At 37.5% G+C, this 25,490-nt stretch overlaps 1 protein-coding gene across 13 annotated transcripts in view; it reads right to left on the bottom strand.

The window, feature by feature from the left end:
* Nucleotides 1-1,672: 1,672 nt before the first annotated feature.
* Nucleotides 1,673-25,490, bottom strand: part of LOC105420183 (serine/threonine-protein kinase 12-like) — a 111,512-nt gene continuing 87,694 nt past the window's right edge. For 4 of the 13 annotated variants that reach the window (XR_016047318.1, XR_016047320.1, XM_011622843.3 and 1 more), the window contains 2 exons: nucleotides 11,830-11,942; nucleotides 1,673-2,051 (listed from right to left, as the gene is read on the bottom strand). Coding sequence is in view for 10 of the 13 variants with exons in the window: in XM_011622843.3 (XP_011621145.1) it covers nucleotides 1,934-2,051; nucleotides 11,830-11,942 (231 nt within the window). In the remaining 3 variants the exon portion in view is untranslated. Of the gene's footprint in view, nucleotides 2,052-5,661; nucleotides 5,708-11,829; nucleotides 11,943-25,490 lie in introns of all 13 variants that reach the window. The other 9 variants (XR_016047319.1, XM_088855481.1, XM_020663543.2 and 6 more) reach the window with 4 other exon arrangements.

Genomic DNA, 25,490 nt, shown 5'->3' with positions numbered 1-25,490 from the left:
TTACTATCAATTTTAATAAAATTGGATTCTTATTCTTCCTTTGCTCTAGTTCCTTTTGTAGTCTTTACTATTCAATGCTATCTTGGTGTTCTGCATTGGGATTTTGCAAAATACTCAATTGTTTTGAAATTTAAGAGAGAGAGCACAAAGCAAACTTTACCAAATAAATTACAAATCAATCAATCATCTCTCCTTACACAAAAATGCCAAGGTTAGCTCAGCTCAAGGAAAGAAGGAAAACCTCACAACAAAATCAACACCTCAAAAAATCCTAATACAACACTACTCTCGATGTACGCCACATACAATAAAAGCCTCAATCGTAAGTCCTAACTTATAGATATGAGATCTTCAAGGATTGTTCTAATATCCGGCCTTGCTTTAACAAGAAGAAGACTTTTCAAAAAATTGCAAGCAAATCATCCATCTCAATGAGACTCTGAACCCACAACCTGTACATCACAACAATCTGCCCCTCTACCATCATCACTTGCACATAATTGAACTCAATCCGCGAGATCAACAACTCCTGAATGGCCTGATATTATATCAACTGCACTTTTACCAGTAAGAAGTTCTATAATTATAAACCCAAGAAGATGGGATTCGTTTAATTGCATTGGCTAATTCAAGAGCCCTATGACTTATGGCCCCTAGGTTTAAGATTTGATCAGCTGTGCCAATCCTATGGAGACTGTAGTAAGTGAGGCGAGTTGTGAAATCAAGGGGTGTCATTAAGAGAATGTTTGTGGACTTGAAGTTGCCATGAGCTAAAAGTTTTCTCTTAATGGAGATAACAGAGTGCTTGGGGCGACGTCTATGCCAATCTTAAGTCTCTAGTGAAAGGACAGAGGCGGCACTTAAGGCTCTGCAATTGTGGAAATGTCAGGAGTCATGGGTGAGAGAGAGAGAGAGAGGGAGCATAAATCGCCTTCAAAAACTTGCTTCCATGTTTGCCGGGGAATGTTTTTCCCATCAAGAGAGAGAGAGAGGCCCCAAGGAGAGATATCGAGGGAGAGAGGATGGGGGACGACAAGGAGAGAGAATAGAAAGCTATGTGAGAGAAAGAGGTAGAGATGAATTTTAAAATTCAAATTTCAAAATTTCACTCATTAAAATATTTTTGTTTTCAAGTTTTGAACTAAAAGTCCAAAATACCCTTTATAATAGGCTCTGTTCTTTAAATAATATAGGGGCAATAAAAGTAAAAAAATGCTTTACAAGGGATTCTAATATTAACCTATGTTATTTGAGGGATTGTTAACCCTTGAAATCCCATATATATATATATATATATATATATATATATATATATATATATATACATCGGCCATAACAGGTGTTATAATAAGGAAATTAAAATGTAATTATTCTTAAAATGATGGTAGTATTTACAAGATATTAATTATAAGAGCCTTTATAATGATATGAAGTGTTTTAAAAAACTTTTACCAGATAGAATTTATATTATGAAATCTGACTCTTTCAAAATTGCATCAACAGTGTTGTTGCTGGTATGCATCATCCAATATTTTACCGAAAGTAGCCCATATTAGACTAAATAGGGTGGTTTTGACCTAATTACAGTACACACTTACTATTAGTATATGCTGTTGCTTACTCGGCAGGACTGAGACAGGCTCAGCCGATATATGAGAATTGAACCATGCAATTTCACTAGTATAGGCCGATCCATAAATTGCTCCATGATTCCAATGTCTTTCACTACAAGCCTGATTCATGTACTGGTCTTAGAGTCGAGCATTTTTCACTTTCTTCATACAGGTGATCTTTACATGCAGTCATATTAGACTGAATTTATTCGGGACTGGAGAATGTACAAAGGATGGACTCTCAGAACTCTGGTCCATTCAAGACGTGAATGACTTCACAATATACCTATCATATGCAATACATGAATGTGTTAGCGACTTTAACAGACTGGGCAGCTTGGCTTGACAAAGGACTCTGCTTCTTCTTCCAGGATTCTAATTACAAGAGCAAATGTTGGCCTCTCCATAGGCTCTTGTTTCAGGCAGTCACGTATCAACCTGCATAAAATATATTAAGAACTAAGAAATCTAGGAGATAACAACTCAAGAGATGAAAAAAACTGCAGCAGGACACAAGTACAAACAAGATCTCTGCTTCATTACATTTCAAGGATTTCTATGTGTATTGGAAATAAATTTTTATCGTGTTTAATATCTGGAACTCATCCCTGCCACAGTTAAAACCATAAATCTTGACAGATCCACATTCTTAGTGTGACATGGCACTAGCACATAATCATAACATGAAAACTAAGATTTGCCTTGTGTGCAGAGAGATGTACGAATTCTTATTAAATACTATGTGTTTCACTCCATTGGTGAGGCAAGTGTATGTGAAAGGTCTTGTCCAAAACATTGGATATGTATTTTGAGAATAGTCTCAAAATAACACCCTCCTATCATTTCCAGCCTGTGAGCTGAAGATAGTTACACACTTGTGGGGACCGGATAGGGTGCAAATCCACATTTATTTGATTTGTCCATTGTTGTTATCACTTGGAATGAAATCAATGAGGAGATTAGATGAATATATTGTTGATTACATCATAATCTTAACACTTCCTCGTTGTTTTGCAGATCATTTCAGAATATTTTCTATTACAAAAGTGTTCGGTTATGTGAATCACTTGAAATAGTAGTGAGTTTGTGCGGTGAGTGCCTCAGTTTCTAAGCTTGAATGAGTGAGTCTTCCACAAAATTGTTTCATTGTAATGGCTGATTAGAATTAACTACTAGTAGCATAATCATGACCAGTAGACCAGGTTAAATGGAAAATTGTGTACTCTGGTTTTGCACCATGACTGGAGGCATGCAAGAAGATGAATGTTGCCAGCATCCCTAGGCAAAAGTCTGCAAAAGAATGGGTATTATTTATTGAGATTGAAGATTTGGGAATCCTCGATGTTAGCCTTGTGATCGTATCTACTGTGTAATCTAAAACTATCAAACAGCTAAGTAGAGGTAGCTTTGCGAGAATGTTCCAATTTGTAACTACCCTTGGATGATGTTCCTTTTAGTGAGAATGAACTGTTTTACGAATTGAATCAAGGCATTGGTGGTCAGGGTGTAGATGGCACAACATGACATCTTGAGTTCCATTCCTACCATGGGTGAGGCCATTGACCTACCTAAAACAAAAGGACTGAACTGTCTTTCTTCATTGTTATTTCAAGATTACTTCTTGAATGGTCCATTGGTTCCAGTTTAGGTGATGGCATTGTAACATGACTAATAACAGGATTATTAGATGTGTAGTTCTCTTTCATGTTGCTCCATCAAATGGGAGTTTCATTTGCAACTTGTAAATTTTGATAATTGGTGGTCCAATTTCTTATGATAATTGTTAATGTAGGCCGGTGGGAAAATCCAGGGCATAGTGAAGAAAATGTCAAATTAGAGAAATTGCAGTGGAAAAATAGTACGAATCAATCACATGGTTTCAGTATTAGGTCGTAGTAATGTCTACAAGTACCTCATGATTCTTTATTCTTGGGAGAGAGAACCGTAAATACAAGATCTTGAGCATGCATACAGGTCCTCAAGAAGGTGTTCTGATGAATGGACTCTTGAAACGATGAGCAGTCCTAGGAAAAGTGTCAAGAATCAAAGCGAAGGACCTTTATTGTTAGAAATAACCTCCAATCAAAGGGTCAAACAATGACACTCATTAAATGATATAACCTAAGATCAACCACTGATGGTGATCAAGAGCTTGGTATTTCAGAATTTTAATTTTTTTTTAATTTCATGGATGTGGGTGTACGTTTTTTATTTTGTTATTAAGGTTAGTTTTTTATGAATTATAATGTGGGGTTAATCTCCAACACTTAGTTTCTAGTTTTCTATTTTTTTTCTTTGTTTAACTACTCATGGGTATTGTTCAAAGATTCTCACAAGTACTGTTCATGCATTACTGTTGAAATGGGTACTTCTCAAATTTTTAATATTGTTTGGGGTATTTAGAGTCTTAAATTGTTTACTTGAAATTTAAGTTAAATTTAGGGTTTCTTAGGCTTATAAAGGTGGGACGTCAGTTTATGAAAGAAGAAAGTTCTTATTCTCTTGGCTTGATTTATAGCCATGTTTTTTCTCCATTGCTGTCGATTGCTATCGTTCCTTCAGTTCTCCTATACCAATTGGGTACCAGAACTGGGTTTGAAGACAACTGGACATTGAAATGGCTGCTCATGGAGGTCTTAGCTGTAGGGAAATCGATCTAAACTGATTGTGCAAGGAAATCAACAACTTGATGGAGAGGGCTAGATATCTGCTACGTAAGCGAGACCAACACCATCATCTACTAAACAACGAGGAATCCAAAGGAATAGATCTGAATTGTGAGAGTTTTTGCGGGGATTGCGTGAACCAGAGTCTTGAGTCAGAGTGGGAAGGGACTGATGATGTGTCAAGTTACGTAGATGGGTTTGATGTGTGATGGCATCGACAAAAGCATCATTTTGAAGGAGGTCCAATCTTCACTTGGATGCAATATTCTTTGAATCAATGAGGAGGATCTTATCTTTGATAGTGCTCCTATTTTTTATAGTGATCATAATTTTTATAAAGAACCAGGTGATCCTATCTTCGATGATGGTCCTATTTTTAATGAACCCTTGGATAAAAATGAACTTTGAGATTCTATCTATGACGAAGAACAAAATGCAGGCGATACTGTGATAATGGTGGTAGTGAATAGGTAAAAAAGGAGGCAATTGGAGGCGAAGACAGTAAAGAGCTATTTTCTCTCACCAATGGTGAGGCTGACCTTTCTTGTTTCCAATTAGAGGATTCCATCCACAAAGGTAGGTTATTATAGTTGGGTGCAACGAAATTCTCAGCAACTTGTTTGAGGATATTTTCAAGGACGTTTTGATTAGGCTTCTAACCCATAGGTTCCAGGATCAAGCCAGAAGAATGCGCAATATTTGGGTTCAGAAGGACTCATGCTAACCCATTTTAAGACTTGAGAGCGGGTTTTATCCAACTAGGGGAGAATGATGGAGATCAAGATAGTTAATTGATTCAAAAATTTAATTTATTTTTTTTAATTTCATGGATGTGGGTGTACATTTTTGTTTTTTTTTATTAAAGTTAATTTTTTAGGAATTGTAATGTGAAGTTAACTCCAACACTTAGTTTCTACATTTTTTACTTTCATTTTTCAGTATTCACTAGTTACTATTGGGTAATGTTCACAAATACTATTTGCGGGTATTGTTCATGGGTTACTGTTAAAATGGGCATTTCTGAAATTTTTAATACTGTTTTGGGGTATTTTTGAGTCCTAAATTGTTCACTTCGATCTTAAATTAATTTTAGGATTTTATAGGCTTATAAAAGCAGGACATCACATTTTGGGATGCTTATTCTATTGGCATGATTTCTATTTTATGAAAGACGAACATTCTTCTCTTGGCTTCATTTACAGCCATGCTTTTCCTCTGTTATTGCTGATTTTTTACTGTTCAATTTTCCCACATCAACAACTTATTAATCTTTAATTACAAGACTATCAAACATGTATCAAGGACATTCTACATTCAAGTAAGGCTAAATATATAACAAATAATTTCAGCATGTAATCATCCGTATAACTAAATAAACAAACCTGGAAGGGAAGGACCTTCAAGTCGCTTCCAAGCCTTCTTTAAAACCTTCAATCAAAGAGTTCAAGAAGCCCTTTTAGGGTTTTCTTTCTCAAAGTGTCAAAAAGTAAAACATATTTGGGACTGGAACATCCCTCTCTCCCCTTTTATTCAATTTGTCTTGGACAAAATGACATAAAATTGGTCTACGAAGGGTGATGATCTTAAAATTTTCCTTAACCCGTCCCAAGCCCGAGTAAAAGAGGTGGGTTGTGTTAGGTAGGCAGTCAATGTAAAATTTTGCCAAAACTTTTCACGTATCCTGAATCTATTTTATCTGTTCATGCTAAGGCATTCTTCATGAGCGAAGTGTTGTACTGGAACGTGGGTATAGTGAGAAGGCCCCATTGAGGGTATAACCGTTGATAGAGCAGAATGGTAGACCAGGATCGTGCAACCAACACCAAGTAGTTGGGAAAAGGTTCTGATGATAATGCCATAAACTACTTTTAATTAAAATAAAATAATAAAGGAGTAAACTACCCTTAAATTCTCTACAACTTTAACAGACAAATACCTTTAGGTGACTAAAATGAATTAACAGAACAAATAAGCATAATTTCCACTCTCCAAAAAATAAAAAATTAAAACCCTTATGCCATGAGTTCATCAAGAAATTGCGTCAAAGTCTCTCTCTTTCATTTCTTGGGTAGCATGACAAAAATAAGAAAAATAAACTTAGCAACTAAACAAATGGACAGGCAGAATTTGTCATTCATAATGTACTGTTTAACTTGCTGAAATCTATGCTACAAGGAAAACTGATATGGGTGCCAGCGTCTGACAAGCCTACTAAAATATTAGCCATATTGGCCATGACATACATTAGATATTCATTTCTACATGCAAGTTATTCATTTCTAAAAAATAAAGTTAAAACATAAAATAATTAATTTACAATTAGAGAGGACGGTCCAAATGTTTGACACATGTCTAAATTCATTCTACAAAAGGATGCCCAAATTCTTGATGGGCTTGTCTATATCGTAGACATACATTTCCATGTTTTGACAACATGTTTCTGACATGCCAACAAACCTTCTAATATAATTGCAGCCTTGACATCAGCCAAAATAAACCAGACAAGCATGTCCAAGTCACATAATTTGAAAATAAAATAACTAGAGGAACTTAAAAAGAAATGGGCTTCTTCATAAAAATCCTATGTTCAATACTTGAATATCATATACAATCATTTTGATTAAGTTAGAAATTTGTAGTATATCTTAAATGGTTTATGACAGGAGTCTTAAAAAATTACAAATGCTTCTTATACGATATTCAGTTTATGACAGGAATCTTAAAAAATATTACAAAGGCTTCTTATACGAAATTGAGAACTTACATCATAAGGGTTTAAATAAAAAAGATTACTGTTCCCAATTACATGCACGTCGTATATTTCTTATAAAAAAAAGGCAAGAAGTGAAAATAATACTTTTGAGCTTGATGTATGTAATATTATTAATTCACATGAATCTTTCACATAACTTATCTGATTTTGTTGTAACCCCAAATAAAATTCTATGCTAGAAACTTTTCAGAAATAATCAATCATATGTGTTGTTAATAAAATCAGGGGTGGAAATGTTCATGAAATAGTAGTTTAGGTTTTAGGTTTTAAGTTTTAAGGGTTTATAATTCTTGGGCGTCACTTGGTTTCAGAGTCATTTTTGGCCTCTTTTTGGTCTTTGGATTTCTCATTAAGCGCCGTATTTTAGGGTTCAAACTGGAATTTCCCACTACAGGACAATCATAGAGGGCTAGACAGTGTTATATGAAGAGAGCATTAAACACTTCATATTCCATTGTCCCATCTTTTATACATCTCTAATCTCTCTACAGAGAAGACTGCATAGCCTCTTTCAAAGCCTTCTCCATAGACAAGTAAAGAGTGTGTCATACAAAAAAGTGGCAACACTACACGCAGGGAAGAACACTACACACTTCGCTTTTTATAGTGTTGTCTTTCTTTAGTAGTCTCTACTCCAGAATGAACGAAGAAAAGTAGGACTTTGTTCCTTTCTACTCCTCCTCGGAAAGCAAGCACTACAGCTAGGAACAAGAGGAAGCGGGAGAACCCAACACCTCAAGGCAAGGAGCTTTGGAAAGAAGTCTCTGTAAAAAATGGGTATTTGGAAGCCAGAGTAAGAACAACCCTAGGAAGCTGAAACCCTCAGATATCTATAAACCAAAATGGCTACTCCAACTTTTTGGTTTCCAATCCATTGACAATGTGGAGGTGGAGGAAGGTGGGTACCAGATGTCCCAAAACTTAAAACAGTTTTTCTCTATCGTTCTATTAAAACTCAACAAGCTATTCACCCACTCGAGGCAGGATTCGTATCTTTATCTTCGAATACTTTATTTATCTCCCTCACATATTAGCACCATAATCCGGTCCTAAGGCTTCAGACTAAAACACAGGACTTTCACATGCTCAAAGCTTCTATAAACATTGTTATTACTTGGAAGATTACCCACCAAGCCATCAACAGTTGCCCCCAGTACCTAGAACTGTCATCAGATTCGAGGGAATATACATGGAGGAGGATATTGAGGGAGAAGTGATTGTCCCTTAGAGGATGAAGCCCTCTGAAATTTGAATTCCGAAAGCCTGGACTTTAGAGCATTGGTCTGCAAAATATCTTGAGGCTGCTAGAGGAAGAATCAGCTCCAGCGGACCTGGTCACATAGTAGATTTTGGGGAAGGAGGTAAGCCCTCAAAGGGGGCAATGAGGTCACTCGCCTCGACCATGTTATGAGAGGTAAGGATAAAAGATGCCTTTGCCAACCCTACAGAAGCTGAAACTCATACAAAAAATATGTAAACAACCCTCAGAGGAGGACTGGTTCTCTGATTTCAAAATTAAGGAGATCAAGGTTGGAGAGCGAATAGAAAATGGATCGAGAAAAAGGGGAAGAATATCCCCGGGTAGACTTTGTCTTTGGAAGAAGAATAGCAACGGCCTAAAAAACCACCTGGACTTCGGCGCAAGGAGGTGCTTAAAGATATCCTCTTTTTTGTCATTTGAGCCTTTGTAACTAAAAGACGATGAGAAGAAGGCGGCAGCCAACACCAAATCCTTCTAGAGCCCAGACTTCCATCTAGGGAAATTCACAGCACACACTCCTTCATCAGCAACTAAACTGGACCAAACTGCCCTTAATGCAATCAACCAAAAAATTGGAGACCACTTAGGAGATCAGGTTGAAAAGCTGGTACAATCTATGGGGAACTTCCAGAGAACCAATCCTCTGTTTCTCCAGAATCCCATACAGTTCAAAGAGTTCAAAATTCTGTCTTCTTTGAACCTCAAACAGCATGAGGCAACTCAGTCCCACAGACACTAGCCTTCTTGCAGGCAAAAGCAAGGGCTTGGTCCCCTAAGAAAGGAGTAAATATAACTGTCAGCAGCAAAATCAGAGCCAAGTTTCTTTAGATATTTTTTTCTAATTTACAAAATGATTAGGTTTTTTACATGTTCTGAAAAGGAGTTGCTGGGTTCTCCCCCTTCTTCTTGTTCTCAACTGCAGTGCTTGATTGCTGAGAAGGAGGAGAAAGGAACAAAGTCTAGCTTTTCTTCGCTCCTTTTGGAGTAGGGAATATAAAAGGACAATACTACAAGAAGCGGAAGTATATAGTATTTTCTTCCCTGCTTGTAGTGTTGCCACTCTTTTGTATGACACACTTTTTAGCCATCTACGTAGAAGGCCTTGGAAGAGTCTATGCAGTCCTCTCTTTAAAGAGAACTGAAGAAATACCAGAGTTGGGCCAATGGAATATGAAGTGTATAGTGTTTTTTTTTTATATAACACTGTCACCGATTCTAATTGTCTTGTAGTAGGAAATTCTCAGTTTGCACCTTAAAATACACCCCTAAGATGGGAAATCCAATGACAAAAAATGAGGCCTAAAATGACTCTATTAAAATGCAGCCGCATCATGCACGATGTGCCAACAACTGTATCTCAAAACAGCGCATATGCGCTTTGGTCGGATGCGCATGCATATGCCCCACATCCTAGCGCATATGTGGTCGTACAGCCACATAGCTGCATAAAGAGCATATGCGCCTTGTCTGCGCGAAGAAAAAATTCCCCTCAAAAAGGGGTATTAGGGTCATTTTGATCCCCGAGAAAAGGGGGAACAGGTTTGGAAGGTTTGCAAAAACAGCCAAATCTGTGGCTTTTTTCTCATTAAAACGAGCAAAACAAAAACTAAAAATGGGTGGAACTTTTTTTTCAAAATCTTTGAATTTCGTCTAGGAGGAGATTTTGATTGTTGATTGGGATTATTTTGGGTGTTGCTTTGAGGAAGTTTGATCAAAGATTTGACAACATATCGAGGGTTTCAAGGGCTGAGAAGAAATTGATATTTTCTTCAATTAACTGGTAAGTGTTTATTTCCTAATTCACTACTACTTTTTCATGGGGCAATGTCTTCTTCACAATCTTTTAGTAACAAGGATCTGGCTAGGAAATATGCAAAACTTAAAAATCCAAAAAACCGAAATTGTATTATTTGTACTCTTTGTAGACATACTTCTATGGAGAGTATTTTTGATAAAAAAACACTTAGCCAATATTTCTGGGAATGTTAAAGCATGTCCACAAGCTACCGTAGAGATTAAAAAGGAGATCAGAGAATACATAGATAGCTTGAAAAGACAAAACGAAAAGAAGAAAATGCAACGAAAAGACTTAATGGATGAAACTCAATTATTTGATGATGATGAACATTATGAGGATATATAAAAAATTAGGATGAGGCAAAGGAACTCCAAGGCCAAGGGAGAGGCTTATAAATATTGGTGGTAATTTTTGGGTAAAAAAAAAAAAAACTCTCCTTAAGGGGCCAATGGATACAATTTTGCACGCTTGACCCCAAAGTTGTTGTCCAGGAGAGGAGGAAAAAAACAAAACAAATCACAATTGAAAATAAATATAAGAAAGAAGAGAGGAAGAAGGTATGTGAGTACATTGGAAAGAGGTTTTATATGGCTTACATTCCTTTCAATACCATAACCCTCAATAATTTTGCATGTATGATCCAAGCAATTGGGCAATTTGACCCAAGATTTAATCCTTCAACATTTCATGAGAAGGGTGGGAGAAGTATGGGGAAACTATTATGTGTGATGGATGGTCTGATGGGAAGTCAAGGGCATAAAGTTAGAGTTAGGTAGGTGAAGTGGATTTATGCAACCAGAATTTTACGTGATTGCTACATACCAATGAAACTGATGGGCAGGTTCTATAGGACAGCTGTGAGACCAACTTTGCTCTATGGGGCAGAATGTTGGGCTGTCAAAAAATAATATACCCATAAAATGAGTGTAGGGAGGTGAGGATGTTGAGATAGATAAGTGGCAACACAAGACTGAATAGAATTCGAAATGATACATTTGGGAAAATTTAGATGTGACACCAACAGGAAATAAGATGAGCGAGAGTAGACTTAAGTGGGCTGACCATGTGTGGTGTAGACCTTGTACAATGCTTGCTAGGAGGTGCGAGTTAGTTCAAGTGGAAGGCTAAAAAAGAGAAAGAGTAGGCCTAAAAGGACATAATTGGAACTTGTGAGGAAAGATATAGGGTTTTATGGCCTCACTGAGGGTATGACCCCTTAATAGAGCACAATAGCAGCTCAAGATTCATGTAGCCGACCCCAATTAGTTGGGAAAAGGCTTTGACGATGATGATGATGTATTTATAATTAAGTGACAAGGCTCTGTGATGTATCATGTCAGTGGTGGCATGTTGGCATGTACAAGTACTTGGGTTCTTAGTATGCAAACAGTATACTGATGTCTTCTAATATTAACATGTTTATTTAGGTAGTATGCCACATTCAAAAGCTTTTTTTATGTGGGCATGTATTTCATAACAAACATTTTTATAGTATACTTAGATATCACTCCAATCAAATATTTCTTTAGAGCCTTAGCAAAGCAAACTGGGTTTTTATTGTGTGCTGAGAATGATGGAATTGCAGTTTTGATACAACTACATGATTGCATCATAATTTCATATATGTCTATTTGATAGTTTGATGGCAAGAATCTAGTGAATGTAAAACAATCAAAATTTTAAAATGCAATTAGTAGAACAAATAATCCAATACTTACTTCTGAATCCTTACAGGGCATCGGCTGAATTTAAATTTTGGTTCAAACTTGTGTGATTCCTGATTTGGAGAGTTCATATCAGTCTTAGGTAGGAAAGTTCCACCCTCTAGCATCTGTATGAAATCCATGACAAAAATAATCTCATATGCAAAATGTTGGAGTAAGATCATAATTGGTACGTTCATTTAAATCAGATTAAGAGTTGACCTTATTTAACAACCCTAACAATTTTGATATGATTATATCATGTTTAGAAAAACACATTTAATGAAGAGATAATGAAGGATGGTATTATGCAGGTTTTTGAACCTTCATTGAGACAATCAACTAGAAAGGTAACATCTTTGCTCACACTCAAGGAATGTCATTTTCTAAACATTCGAATCCAAATAAATTGTTGGGGTTTTGTGGCCATTTAAAGGACTTATGCGAACTTGTACTGAAAATAAATAATGAATTATTGACTCCAGTAGGAGTATGGTCCAGCTTGGACTGTAGGGCATTAACAATGCCTTAGACTCACCTGAGTTTTGACTGGCTATGACTCAATGTGAAGTCCAAAACCCGTAGTCCTAGGCATTGTGTAAGAACAACAGATAAGGGTTTTGATGTGGGTTTATCCCTAGATGAGGTCGGAGATGTGCCCAAGACAGTTGGTCAGGGGACATGGATTTGACCCTTGTGTGATGGATGACCTGAGAGGACAAGGGCCTAAATCCTCATCATTACCTGTGTACACTAGATAGCCGTCCAGGACGTGACCCTTTGGATAAGGGTGTGTGATGTGTACATGTGCGGATTTGTTGGAAGGATCCATGCAACATACTGCTATGTTGGAAGGGCCTAAATCAGCATCATTACCATCACACTGGACTATGTTGGAAGGATCCATGCAACATACTGCTAAAATGGGCCCTAGACTTGTCCTCAGGGAGGGACCTGAAATCTATGGTCTAGGATCGTATCTTCTCCATTTACTGACTAATTTTGATGGTCCTATCATGAACCCGTATGATGGGTTGTGGGTCATGGGATAGGTTGGGTCAGTTTGAGAAGGTATACTGAGATGCAGCCTCCAAAGAGGATGGAGTCCTCAGTCTCTAATCAATAAGCTAAGTAGTTGGAGTTCATAATGAACACCATCAAGTATTGACCTATGATCTATTCATTTTATCTTTCATCCAGTGTCTATGTTCCATGTAGTCACTACACCCATTGGTTCTTTAATTGTCATTGCATTTCTCCCACTTTTTTCTCTCTAGTTTCTTTTTATCTATATTCTTCTTTATACAAAAAAACTACAACACATGACGGTTGGCGAGAGCCTTGCACCATTTATAGAATCAAACATGGGACTCTAGTATCGCTTGTAGCTGAATTATAGATGCGTGAAGTGGGAATGGGACATTGTCGGTACTTAGATGGAAAAGGATAGGAATTGGTCAGGCAATTAGAATCCAAGGTCAAGATCCGGTAGAGTGAAACTACCACATAAGTACAAAGTTCCTGAAACATGGTGATAAAGACACCTCTTAAGTTTTAAAAGGTTAAAACATTATTAGAAGGATATATCGTTAGATGTTAGGTATGTATGTTACTTAAAGCTCACATAGGAGCATGAGAGACCATTGCTACCAAACTCACCAATTTTATGGTCCACTACAAATTGCATCTTTTAGAAGATTGAAGCATAAGAATTCCTGCTTTAGGAGGATCTTAGTGGAGAGATTTACAGAAACTTTTGAATATCTTATTAAATCTTACTTAATCTACAAGCACTTTATAGGCTCAAAAAAGCACCAAGAGCTTTGTTGAGTGTTCTCAAGTCGTTTGCACTTTAAGTGCCTTGGGAAGTTTGCTATGAACTATTCAACGCATTGACAACATTATGATTAAGTGTAACGATGTTTACAACACAGCCCATTAAGGAAGTACGACATTGGTAGTTTTAGATGAAGGATATATTAGAAACCAAACTTTAGTTCTGCTAATATGTTACGTCTCTGTACTGCGGCCAAGTTTTGAGAGGTACCACTAGCCATAGTGTCATGAAAATGAAGGATATATCAGAAACCGAACTTTAGTTCTGCTAATCTGTTACATCTTTGTACTGCAGCCAAGTTTTGAGAGGTACCACTAGACATTTCCACTATAGAGTGGCGATTAACTACTTGCACTTATCTGACTTGGAAAGGAATATGTCAATTGAAGTTTGGATATTCAAAAAAAAAAGTCACAGCCAAGGCAATACACAACAATATGAGAATCAGTACTTAGAAGTTTGGGCTTAAGAGCATTTCCTAAGCTAGAAATTGGGAAGCTTGTCTTGAGAGATGTCTGTAATAGCCTCTAGTATATTTTGTAACGGCTGGCAATGCACAACAATATGAGAACCTATACTTGGAAGTTTGGGCATAAGAATGTTTCTTAAGCTAGAACATGGGAAGCTTGTCTTGAGAGATGTCCGTAATAGCCTCTAGTATATTTTGTAACTAAAAATGTCTTTTCCCTTAAGATATTTCTATAAGATTGTCTAAATGATATAATGGATATGTCTCAAAAGGATATCGTTTGAAGCTTTACTTTTAGAAAGTTCAGAGAGGGTTAATTTTGGAAATTACAAGGTTTCTTGAATTATCCTTTTAAATAATTGAGTTAAGAGAAATATCTTTAGAGAAGTGTGGATAAGGGATAAAATTTTCTATTAAGGTTTCTTGAATTATCCTTTTAAATAATTGAGCTAAGAGAAATATCTTTAGAGAAGTGTGGATAAGGGATAATATTTTCTTTTATAGAGAAAGCATATGAGATGATCTGGAAAAGTTATTTTTCAAGGAAAGAGCATATGAGAGGTTTGACATTCAAGAAATTTGAGAAAAAAGTCTACTCTATCCCATATATGGTTTTGTAGTGGGAGTTTCCATAGAAAAAGAAAAAGTGTGGCTCCAATGCTAGAACCCCCAGAAAAGAAGACCTAGAGTTTTGACAATGAAATAAACCTAGAGAAAATCTACTATTTCGATACTGAAAAGACCTAGGCCTATGACAGATATAAAGACCTAGGATTAGAGGGAAATTTTTAAGCTGAGGGAAAGAAGAGATCAATTGCCTCATACGTATTTGCTAAAAGTTGTATCATTTCTAATAAAAGATGAATGGAAGAAGAGGGTCATTGAAGATGAGTTTATAGATGGGTTCTCCTAAGTTTGAGGCATATGGAGAAATAACCTTCTTTATTCAATGTATATCACTAATTTTTATGTATATTGGAAGTGTTTTTTAGTATATATATGTGTGTGTCTCTGCTGTGTGTGTGCGCGAGCGTGCATATGTGTATATAATATATATATATATATATATATATATATATATATATATATATATATATATATATATATATATATATGAAAAAACCTTACAAACGCCTATAGACGAAATGCTACAGTGTTTCGGCCCCGTCACGAACTTGCTATGTCCATGGCGGTTTATTGAATGGACCCACAATAGACGGACTGCCACGGACCTAGTATGTCTGTGACAGTACCCCCCACGGACATGCTAGGTCCATGGCAGTCGAAAAACTACGCCATTCGATTTTTTCGGATGGCGATTGGCTTATGGGAAAAATCACTGTAGCATTTTGCCCTTAGGCGTTGCGTAGATGCTTCTTTTATATATATATATATATATATATATAGGGTTATGTTAGTGTGCTCACACTGTAAAGTAATTTATAATTGTACTCAACAAATTTTGGACACTTATGTACCTTTTTTTTTTGGGTAGGTTAGTGGGGGAGAAGGCCCACTACCCGTTTTTTCAATTAATAAATGAGCAGAGAAAAACAGTTATCGCATAACCCTATAATAGGGAAATTGCGCCAGATCATGTAATAAAAGAGAAAAAATAAAATCTGGTGGTTGATGACGCCACACAGTAGCACCAGGGCTAGCAGATGCTCGCTTAGCGAGGGCATCAATAACCATAGTTGCTTCCTGAAAAGCATGTGCAATGGACCATCGATGAGAAGAAAGTATGGTATGGCAATTATCTGCAATCGTCTTTAGCCACCATGGAGCACGACATCGATTCTGAATGACATCCACAAGCAGGGCTGAATCACTTTCTATCTGTATTGGAAAGCAATTCCTTTGATGAACCAATTGAACTCCTCCTTCAAGTGCCAAGAATTCTGCATGGTTATTAGAAGCAAAACCAAAATGCTTTATAAAAGTAGCAATGAAACCACCTTCTCTATTCCTGATGATTACACCACCACTTGCTAAGCCTGAATTTCTCAAGGAAGCACCATCAATATTGAGCTTGTAATTCTGAGCCTCAGGAAATGACCACGCCACCAGAATAAGGGATTCTGACCTCTTCTAATGCCAAGTTATTTGGAGATTACCAATATTGGCCTTTTTTGATAAGTGAAAATACCACTTTTTAACTTCTTCTAGTGCTTGAACATGTAAAGTAATTCGTTTTACAATAAGATCTCTCCTGGTGGATCTTGACTCAAAGACTCTCCTAGTGGATCTTGACTCAAAGACTCTCCTGGTGGATCTTGACTCAAAGACTCTCCTATTGCCCTCCTCCCATAGAAACCAAATAGTAGTAAAAAAGATGGAAGATCAGATATTGCAAAGTCCATGAGATTTAAACCTGAAAAGCAACCACCACCTAAGTAAATCCGGGCAGAAGTACCAAGGACAAACCGTTTTCCACATCTCTAAGATAATGATCTCCATACACCCTGCGCAAAAGCACATTGTAATAATAGATGAAAGAGGTTGTCATCATGGTTGCTACAAAAGGGACATAAAGAATTCAGTTGCATGCCCCGTTGCTGCAATAAGATTGATATGGGTAACCGATTGTGCAAGGCCAACCATGAGAACCATTTCGCTTGTTGGTGGCATTTAGAAGACCAAAGTGCAAAGAAAATAAGCTGTGATGAACCTTGATGCCCAATAAAGTCCCATGCCCCTTTAATAAAGAATAAGCCATTTCCTTTTTGGGCTGTAGAGGAAGAGTATAATTCTCAACCACCCTCCACATATTTATTAAAAAATCAGATGTTGGAGGTGGTTGAACCCAAGACTGAGGTGCACCTCCTATAAAGTTTGAAACCCTTCTCCCAATAGCAGCCCCCAAATCCTCCTGAATGGTATTACCATGCAAATCGGATAGTGACTGACCTGCTAACCATGGATCCACCCAAAAATCCAGGCCATTACCAATATTCCACTGTACATTGCCTTTTAAGTGTAATAAGCCAAGTAAAATCGCCTTCCATGCATAAAAACATCCTCTTTTTGCTTCAACCTCCCATATAGAAGAATTTCTAAAATATCGATGTTTGAAGAAATGTGCCAGCAACGAGGATGGGTTTTCCAAAATCCTCTATGCTAACTTCATCATTCCTGTGATATTTAAGTCTGTCATTTCCCTTACCCTAAGACCTCCTTCAGCCTAAGTCAGGCACACTGTCCTCCATTTTATAAGATGAACTCCATTTTACTCTGCTTCACCGGCCCATAAGAAGTTCCTCTGTAATCTTTCCATCATATAGTTTGATTTGGCTGTAGTCCATGCGGCATCCATTTTCTTCCAAGAAGCAAGGGCTACCATGACGCTAAGGCGCATCTATGTTTCTTGCTTACGTTCATTGGTTTGCTTTTTTACCCTGTAGTTTTCTCGCATCGCATCGCACGCTTCTTCCTTTTCCCGCTTTCACCTTCGATTGAGAAGGGATTTGAGGCCAGTTTTCAATTCACTTCTCTCTCTCGGGCGAGGTTTGAACTTCGAGTGGTGGGAAGGCCTTCGTGATTCGAATCTTCCTGTCTGGCAAAGAGAGCGAAGGGGAGCGGACAACGAGTTGGAGGACGCTGCAGAACCGTGTGATTGATCCATCTATGCTATTCCCTAATTGAACAAGAGAAGGTTATAACTAGATCCCAACATAACATTCTTGCCAATACATTATCCTCGATCTGTTCCGGATTGTAATATCTAATGAAGAATATAGCTCCATGAGCAAATGCCCTTGTCATGATGAAGCCCGCGATGTATTGGTGATGAGTATATAATGCAGCTTGAGTAGTAAAGTGTTGTGTTATGAATGCATAAGGAAGTAAAGAATACATGTGTTGAGCTACCAAGGAAGCCGAGACTAAAGAAAAGCAAAGGGGGACAACCTATCGTTGTGGTCCATATGTGCAAGGTTTGCAGGCACTCCTATTGCATGTTTTCTTCGGGAGAATGAAAGATAACAGCTAGAAAACCACTGATGCTCCAAGTACAGACTTAAGCAACTAAAGTCAACCTGCATATGAGAGACATAAAGGCTGCCATGATCCAATCTTACCGAACACCTTACCCACCAGACTATGGTAATAGCTGTGCCTCAGATGCCCACGAAATAATGGTAGGCCCAAATAAAGAATTGGTAGAGCTCCTTCAAGGAACTTTAACTCCCTCAAGACTCTCCCACGTCCTCCCCATGGTGCACCAAAGAAAAAAGTCTTGCTTTTGGATGAATTCAAAATTTGACCAGTAGTCCTTTCAAACTTTGAAATAAGTTCACGCATAGCAACGGTAGAAGAAATGGATGCCTCATAGAAAATGAGCACATCATCAGCATAAAATAGATGAGATACCCCATAGTCACACCCAGAGGGAAACTCCGTGGGAACCATGCCTTGCAACATAGCACAATCAAGCTGTCTACTAAAAAAATCCCTGACCAGCAAAAATAGATACGGAGATAGAGGATCCCTTGCCTCAAACCACTCTTCCCTTTAACATATCCCATGGGTGAGCCATTCCTCAAAACAGAGGAGGGGGTAGTGGAAATGCACAAGCGAATCCATGAAACAAATAAATCAGGAAAACTCAAAGCATGCATTCTACCCACAACAAAATCCTAGGAAGCCCTATCATAGTCACTGCTCAAATCAATTTGCAGACACATTTTAGGCCAAACTGAATTCCTATGGCAAAGAGATATAAGTTCATTTGCCATAAGTATATTATCTATAATAAGCCTACCTTTCAAGAATGCAGCCTGCCTAGGATCAATAATATCAGCAAGAACAACTCGTAGCTGATTAAAAATTATTTTGTTGGTGATTTTCTAAAAGACATTACACAACCCAATAGGTCGAAAATCGTTCATCACCCTAGGTTCATCCACTTTAGGAATCAAACATATAAAAGTGGAGTTGATTTGCTTGAAAAGCTTACCTTTAGTGAAAAATCTTTAAGGAACAAACAAAGATCCTTTCTAATGACTTCCCATCCAAACTTGTAGAATTCTATTGAAAACCCATTCCGACCCAGGGCACTTTCATTTTTCATATCCCAAATGCACACTTTGATCTCCTCCATATTTACTGCGTCCACCGATTTGTCCTTCTGAGAAGAACAAAGAAGCGATGGCGGCAAGAACTGATCAACCATATGTAGATCAATATTACTCGCTTGAGCCAATAGATCTTTGAAATAGCCAATCATATGATTTTCAATGTCAGCCTCAGTAGACAAAGAGTTCCCATTCTGATCTTTCAAAGAGATAATTCTATCATTCTTCCTTCTCGCCATAGTCGATAGATGAAAATATTTGGTATTGGAGTCCCCATCTTTTAGCCAGGTCTGACATGATTTTGCCTCCAAAAACTTTCTTCATGGCTCATAAGAGTCTGCAATTTCTTAGTACACTCTTTTTCCTCTAACATGAATGTCTCATTGGAAGGATCCATGTGTAAGCTATCATGCAAAGATGATAGCTGATGTTGAACTATTGTAATAGACTCCCCCACATAGCCAAACACATCCTTTTTCCATGAACGAAGGTCAGCCCCTAGCTTCTTAAGTTTAACAGTAAAACAATACAGGGTGTGCCCACCCCCACTCGGCCTTGCCAGGAGTTAGAGATAACATCCAAAAAATCATGATGCTACTCCGACATAGTGAAATACTTTAAAAGTTTGGGGCCCAATCGGACCCAAATCAGAAATAGAGATCAGAAGTGCTTTTAAGAAGTAACTGGATTTTGGACTCAGGTAAAGCCAAAACCTAATATGTAGTTGCCAAAGCTTGGCCCAACTTCCTTCTAATGCATCTCCTGCCCGACTGGCTATTAGACCAAGAGAACCACCATCTGGCTACGCCAAGATCTGCTAGAGCACAATCCGACATTACTTGAGCAAAATCGCTTGAATTTGGGGTAAAGAGCTGCTACCCCCCATTCTCTCCCAGGAATCCAATAGAGTATTGAGATCCCCTAATACTAACCAGGAAAGATAAATATTTGCTCTAATAGCCCTCATATGGTCCCAAAGCATAGCCCTTTGGAAAACATATTTAAATGCATAAACCCCTGAAACAACTGATATATTTTCACTACAAATACGAGTAGCCTTGATCTACCATCACTCTGATTGAGTAAATTAATCGATTCCACAAGACTAAAATTCTTGATCTACCATCAATTTCATTGGCAACAAAATTATTAGAGAATCCCAATGTTTTAGACCAAATACTGCTCAACACCACTGGAAGCTTAGTTTCCAATAAGAAAAGAAGACCATGGTTATGTTGTCCATTTAAGACCCCAATATCCGAAATTCTACCCGGGCCTTGAAGGCCCCTGACATTCCAAGCTGCAACTGATATAAATAAAATTAAAGGTTCGGTTGTTTGGTAAGGAAAATCTTACCATCAATAGTTGATGAGGCACGTTGTGCCTTTAATCCATTCTTATCACCAATAGCTGATAAAGACAACCCCTTCTTGTCACCAGTAGTCGCCAAAGAAGCTTTTAGTTGCGATCTAGTTCGAGCTGGAGGAAACGGCTCATTGTTCACATGATCCTGCAAATGCTTACTAGAACCTTCGACCTTATCAACTTCCATTTCCAACGGCTTGCCATGATTTGCTGAGACCATGGATTTTTGGGATTCGACTTTCTACTTGGGATTATGACAACCATCGATATACCCCATGCCATCCTCTAGTGTGACCACATGAGGCTCAGTCACACTTACCATTTCCAGAGGTTTTCGGGTCCTCCATAGGCAAAGGAGAGGGATCCAAACTGCCTGAAACATCATGCTTCTCCCCATCTTTCTCTATGTCAGCAGTGGTGTTAACTTGCTTGAGACTGTGCCCATGTTCCTCTTGATCATGGCCATGGACTAACAAATGCATGATTGCAGGAGCAATAGCTGCTTCATCAGTTACCACAGTCGTTTACATCATCATGTGTAGTCATAGAATGGGCAGCATCGTTTACATCAGCCTAATTGTCCAAGGACAACAACGAGGCTTCGCAGTCCAGAACTGCTTTCTGTGGCAAGGCCGAGCATTCGCCATCCTCAATTGGTGATGAATCACTCCCAATCACTGGCGGCAGATCCTTGACATCACAAGAAACACCAAGATTTTCGACATTAGTCATAACTGTAACCTCATGCTCCTGTCGTGCATCAGATTTACCCATAAGATTACAAGTGTCCACTGTATTTTGCTCATAAAAGCCACCTGCCTAGTCAATGACACGTCATTATCCCCTTGTACATTGGCTAAAATTTCAAAAGCATTAGATATGCTTTCCTTCAGGACTACTTTGTTATTAGCGTGAGAGCCAATAGTACATGGAGCATTTGTGCTACATGTGAGTGATGCCACACCTCATGTGGATGACATTAAAAATACCCTTACTAAAGAAAATACTCCAAGTACAAAGCAAGGCTATATAAGTGTCCAAAATTTGTTGAGTTTATAAATTACTCTATAGTGCAAGCACCTTAACATAACCCATATATATATATATATATATATATATATATATATATATATATATATATATATATATATATATGTTGCTTTAAAATGCGCCAAGAGGCACATCGCAAAATAGTGCATATGCGTCGCATCCCACCGCATATGCTGCCTCAAAGCACATAGCACATGTGTGGTGCATCATTGGGGAAAGGGTTTGGGGGGTATTAAACCCCTAAAACATCAAAAACAGCCAATTTTGTGGCTTTTTGTTTTGCATCTTTTCGATCAAAGAAAAAAAAAGGCGAAAATCGTTTTTGAGAAAACATTTCAATTTAGTCTTGATGGATCATTGCTTGTTGATTGGGATTGGTTTGGGTGTTGATTTGAGGAAGTTTCATCGGAGATTTGACAACATATCGAGGGTTTCAAGGGCCGAGAAGATATCTATATTTTCTTCAATTAATCAGCTTTTTATTTCCTAATACAATAATTGTTTAAATGGGGCAATGTCTTTTCACAATCTTCTAGTAACAAGGACCAGCTTGAAAATATACAAAACTACAAAATTCGAAAGACCGAAATTGTGTTGTTTGTGCGCTTTGTAGATATACTTATATGGAAGGTATTTCTAATAAAAAGAACACTTAGCTGGTATTTCTGGGAATGTCAAAGCATGCTCACAAGCTACCGAAGAAATTAAAAAGGAGATTAGAGAATACATGGATAGCTTGAAAAAATAAAGGGAAAAAAGCAACGAAATGAAAGGAATTAATGGATGAAAGTCAATTATTTGATGATGATGAAGATGATGAAGATGATGAGGATAATCAGAAACTGGTATGACGGGTACTCCAAGGGAGAGGAATATAAATAATGATGGTAGTGTTGGGGGAAAAGAAAAGAAAAAAGCCAATGAATACATTTTGTGCTCTTGACCTTGAAATTGTAATAGAGGAGGAAAAAAACAAAACAATCCACAATTGAAAATTGATACAAGAAAGAAGAGAGGAAGAAGGTATGTAAGTACATTATAAAATGGTTTTAAATGTCTGACATTTCTTTTAATACCATAACCCTCGATAGTTTTACATGTATGGTCTACACAACTGAGCAATTTGGGCCAAGACTTGGTCCTCCAACATTACATGAGATTAGGGAGCCCCTTTTGATGGATGTTGTGTCTGATGTCAATAAAATTTTGATTTCACAAAGAGAAAGATGGGAGAAGTATGGGGCAAGTATTATGGGCGATGGATGGTCCGATGGGTAGTCAAGGGCATTTATTAATTTTTTGGTTAACCGTCCAATAGGTGCTTTTTTTATTATGTTTGTTGATGCATATGTTGGAGAGCAACATATGGTACAAATTGTTGCTGACCATGGTGCCAATTACACTGCAGCTAGGCATCTTTTGACTTTGGAGAGGAGGCATATGTTTTGGACTCCTTGCACAACTCATTATGTTAATCTCATGCTTAAGGAAATGGGTATAACATCTATATTTAGTGGGGTGATTTCAAAAGCTATATTTGTCGGTTGATTTATTATAATCACATCATAGTCTTAACATGATGAGGATTTTTACAAAGAGGAAAGATATAGTGAGACCGTGTGTCACTAGATTTGCCACATCATTTCTCACTCTTCAAAGCCTATCCAAGCAAAGAAATGCCTTGAGGACCATGTTTGCTTCAGAGAAGCGAAGTAAAAGTAAGTGGTCAAAGTATTGAGATGAGAGAAAAGATGAACAAATTACTCTGAATACATCTTTTTAGGATCAAGTATATCATGCATTGGAAGTGGCTAGCCCTTTAGTGAGAGTGCTTCAATTGGTTGATGGTAAAGCGAAGCCCGCCATGTGCTACATACATGAGGCAACGACTTGGGTAAGATAAGAGTAAGAAAATGTTTAAAAGATGATGAAAAGAAATACAAGGATATACTTGAAATTATTGATAGGAGATGGGATAACTAGTGTCACAAGAATCTCCATTCAGCCGGTTACTTTCTAAATCCATCTCTTCACTATAAGCACCCATCCATTGAGTCTGATTGTATAATAAATGGTGGGTTCTTAGATGTGCTTGAGAGGTTGGTCCCTCACAAAGATATCCAAGATGAGATCCAGAGTCATGAATTGATCACTTTCAAGTTAGCATTGGGAAACTTTGAGAGAGAGATTGCAACTTGAAACAGGGACACTACAGACCAGGTAAAGGTGAAAAATGCCCTTCTATTTTGTTTGCTTTTCAGTTTTTTACTTGTATAGTTCCTTTTATATTATATACATTATAAAATGTTATGCAGCTGTATGGTGGGCATTCTATGGAAGTGAGACACCAAATCTCCAACATCTCGCTATTCAAGTTTACATGTAGTTCATCTGGTTGCGAATGCAATTGGAGTGCATTTGAGCATGTACGTCTTTAATCCTTATTTCTTGGATTTCAAATTTCAATTTTCTAAGATTTAAGATAAGTAGAAAGTAAAAGCAATAAAATAACATTTGTTCCTTTTGCTTACTTCCTCGTTTCATAACAAGCTCTATACCAAAAAAATATAATAAGCTGAAGCAGAAGAAGTTGAATGATTTGATTTATGTGCAATATAATGAGAAGCTTAGGGAGACGTACTAAAAGTGCATGGATCTCAACCCAATTCGATTGTATGAACCTGATGGTGAGGGCACAAGTGAGTGAACCATGGATCCACGAGTAGAGTACGTGTTTGAGAGTGACAATCTTACTCGGTATGATGTCACGCTTGTCGCAGGGGCAAATGAAGAAGTACAGACTAACACTAGAACACAAAAGAGAAAAATTGGGTCCATTTACATATCAGTTCCAGAGGTCTAGAGGGAGGAGGAGGCTGACTTAGAGGAGGCCGACTCAGAGGAGACCAAGGAAGAAAAATAATATGTGGAAGACGCCAAGGATGATATTGATCATGATGATTCCTCACATTCAGATGCTAGAGATGCACTGGAGACTCGATAGATAACTTGTTAGATTGATATTTGAGATTGAGACTTGAGACTTGAGACTTGAGAGAAATGATGATGATTTGTCTTGACTCTTGAACGCTTCATAGACTTTTAATTTGTAACTTTAAAGTTTGCAGTTGTGAATTTGTGATTATCATTTTTGAATGTTTGAGTCATGATAATATGATGTCTTCTAAGTTCTATTGTCTTCTATAGAGTTAGTTTTAAGTTTCAAGTGGATACACAATATCCGACAGCTGATACTATTGGAGTTAATGAATAAATTAAATATCTGCTATCACATAAATCACCTCCATATTTTTTCATGCATTAACATATTTTTGTGATTTTTTAGAATTTTTATATATTTATTAACTGCATCTAGGTGATGCACCTGCATCTGGATCGCGTTGAGCCACATTGGTCCCCCAACCACATCGGGACCGCATCCGGCATTTTACAACATTGATATATATAGCCGACCCCAAATAGTTTGGGAAAATGATCTGATAATGATATATATACCTCATACTACAGAGCTATTGCATGCCTCAAAAACACACTAGATTACAAAAACCCACGCCTCATACTACAGAGATATGACTACCCAATGCTGGAAAGTCCTCAATTGGTCTTCTCGACCAAGAGATGCATGGATACAAAAAAGACAAAGGATTTTAAGTCCGAAAAATAATGCATCTTGTACCACTATCTGGACCATCCATTTTCAAGATTTCCAAGTGTTTATAGATATGCCTGCTCCCTCTATTTTTGGAACTTTGAATTTTATACTTATGGGTGGAAATATATTTTCAGATCACCATAAGGTTTCTAGCACCAGAATTGCATTTTTTTACAGAAGTTTGAAGATGCGTCTTACTTTTTTTGT

This window comes from Amborella trichopoda, chromosome 13 (genome assembly GCF_054954075.1).
Source record: "Amborella trichopoda isolate Santa Cruz 75 chromosome 13, AtrichopodaSantaCruz75HAP2 v2.0, whole genome shotgun sequence".
Classification (NCBI taxonomy): Eukaryota; Viridiplantae; Streptophyta; class Magnoliopsida; order Amborellales; family Amborellaceae; genus Amborella; species Amborella trichopoda.
This window is presented reverse-complemented; position numbering and strand designations above follow the sequence as displayed.